Genomic DNA, 1,983 nt, shown 5'->3' on the forward strand with positions numbered 1-1,983 from the left:
GTAGACGTTGACGCTTTCGAAGGGCTCGACCAGCAGCCCCTGCTTGAAGGCCGGCCCCACGGCGCGGAAGATGGTTTTCATGTTCATGGCCTCGTTGTCAAAACCGTGCTCCCCTTTGTTGAACTGGACCTTGTATCTCTGAAAGGGAGAGAGGACGGGAGTGCCTGAATCCTTTGACCCCGCCCAGCAGCGCTGCTGGACGCCACCAGCTCTCCTGCTCTCACGTGTCATGTTCGACAGCCACGGGGTTTGACAGCCTGTTTGGTTTCTTTTGAGTTTTCTGAAGCTGACCTAATAGTGATAAACTTTGCAGAAGGTGGAAGGTGTTGCCTAGACACGGCCCTCAAGCAATCACACCTTGCAAATTCCCTGCCTAAATGTCAGCACACCTGACTATTGCTGGACAGAGGGGTTTGCGAGGGGGAGCTGCCTGCTGGCCTCCTCTTTGAGCCTTCCCTCAACGCCACGTGGGGAGAGGATCCTGCAACTGGTACTTATGCAAGTCCTGCCTTAAGACTTCTGGACCCTTTTTTTGTCTGAACAGCAGAGGAGGTCTTTACCCAAAGAGCTAGAGTTTCAGCCTGTTTGCTGGGACGCTAATCAGCATGAGGGCATGAAGCCAGGTGGGTACTGGGGTGCCATGAGAAGGATGGAAGGAGAGAGGCAGATCCCCCAAAGAGAGTAAGATGTATCTGGGCATACGTCTTACCCCGTGGATCACATATCCTGGGTCACTGTACAGCACGAGCGGGGTGATCCGGGAATGGTTGGCATAGTGGAATCTCTTCGGGAAGTCTTCTTTCTTGTACACGTGTAGGTTTGGGTGGGCGTTTTTCAGGACTGAATACACGTGCTCCAATTTTCCTTCCTTTGGCACCAGTAGTCCATTTGGTCCGTAATCTAAGAGTTCAAACTGGATGTCTTGGAACGTGAAGTTCTCTACTGCCTTAATGTGAATCTCGTTGGTCTTTATGACGGTCTCCATGCCGTGGTCAGATGTGATGATGAGGTTGAGGTTTGACTCTAGGCCGCTTTCCTGGATGCGCCTCCTCAAGTAACCGATGGTCCTGTCCACCTGCTCGATCATGCTTTTCCTCTGCGTGGATTCGGGGCCGTACTTATGTCCTGATGAGTCTGGCTCACCGAAATAGAGGGCGATGAAGTCGAGGTTGTTCACTGTGAACCATTCCATGGCGGTGTCAATGTTCTCTCTCCAGTTCGTTTCATTGCTGTAGTTGAACACGAGGGGCTCCACCAACTTCATGTTCACTTCTTCCCCTTGGTATTTTGCTCTTCCTCCGGGGAAATAGATAGAGCCTGTCTTTAAACCCTGTTAGTGGAGACATTGCATAAACTCACCTGAACTCGCCCTGCAGCATCTCTCCATCTGTCAGTGCAACCACCTACTAATGCGGTTAGTTCTTTCAGCCCCCTAATGTCTACCTCTGCCTCTAATGAGGTTTTCTTGCTCATTGCCAATTAAAAGTGATTAATTGAAAGCACTGCCCTTCCCAGAACTCCTGCACGTCGTTTTTCTCACTGTGTTAGAAGCACTGGTTATAACTTTGGAAACAATGACCCGTTTGTACCTTGTGTGGACCCTCCGGCTCTTGACCACCGAGTCATTAAGGTGCTTTACTCCAACAATTTAAACACTCACCCTGAACTCACGGGGCCAATCTGGCAGCTTAATGCAGGCAAAGGTACGTGCCTTGGGTCCTGTCTTAAAGCCAGATTCAAAGCCTGCTGGGATGCTCCACTGACAGGGGCATCACCCCCTGATGCCATTGCCCAAAAGCAGGGATCCCAGGTTGAAGAAACCAGGTTTGTGCCTCGGAGTGTATGAAAACCCTGGGCTTGGGATGCTCCCTAAGGAACCATCTGAGGTTACTTTAAACAGCAAAAGGATAACCTGCTTTATTAATGTCTTAATAAAGCTGAAAGGCGTCTGTTATTTTTTGCTGTTTTTAATAGAATGATCAT

The 1,983-nt window shown here is 50.0% G+C and overlaps 1 protein-coding gene across 1 annotated transcript in view; it reads right to left on the reverse strand.

Annotated features, from left to right (window-relative positions):
• Positions 1-6: 6 nt before the first annotated feature.
• ENPP7 (ectonucleotide pyrophosphatase/phosphodiesterase 7) overlaps positions 7-1,983 on the reverse strand; it is a gene marked incomplete at its 3' end in the record, with an annotated part of 3,643 nt that continues 1,666 nt past the window's right edge. Inside the window, exons 3-4 of the mRNA XM_009874745.1 lie at positions 710-1,330; positions 7-138 (exon numbers count right to left, since the gene is read on the reverse strand). Of these exons, the coding sequence (XP_009873047.1) occupies positions 7-138; positions 710-1,330 (753 nt within the window). The remainder of the gene's footprint in view (positions 139-709; positions 1,331-1,983) is intronic.

The sequence above is a fragment of the Apaloderma vittatum genome, unplaced genomic scaffold, assembly GCF_000703405.1.
Source record: "Apaloderma vittatum isolate BGI_N311 unplaced genomic scaffold, ASM70340v1 scaffold13378, whole genome shotgun sequence".
Lineage (NCBI taxonomy): Eukaryota > Metazoa > Chordata > Aves > Trogoniformes > Trogonidae > Apaloderma > Apaloderma vittatum.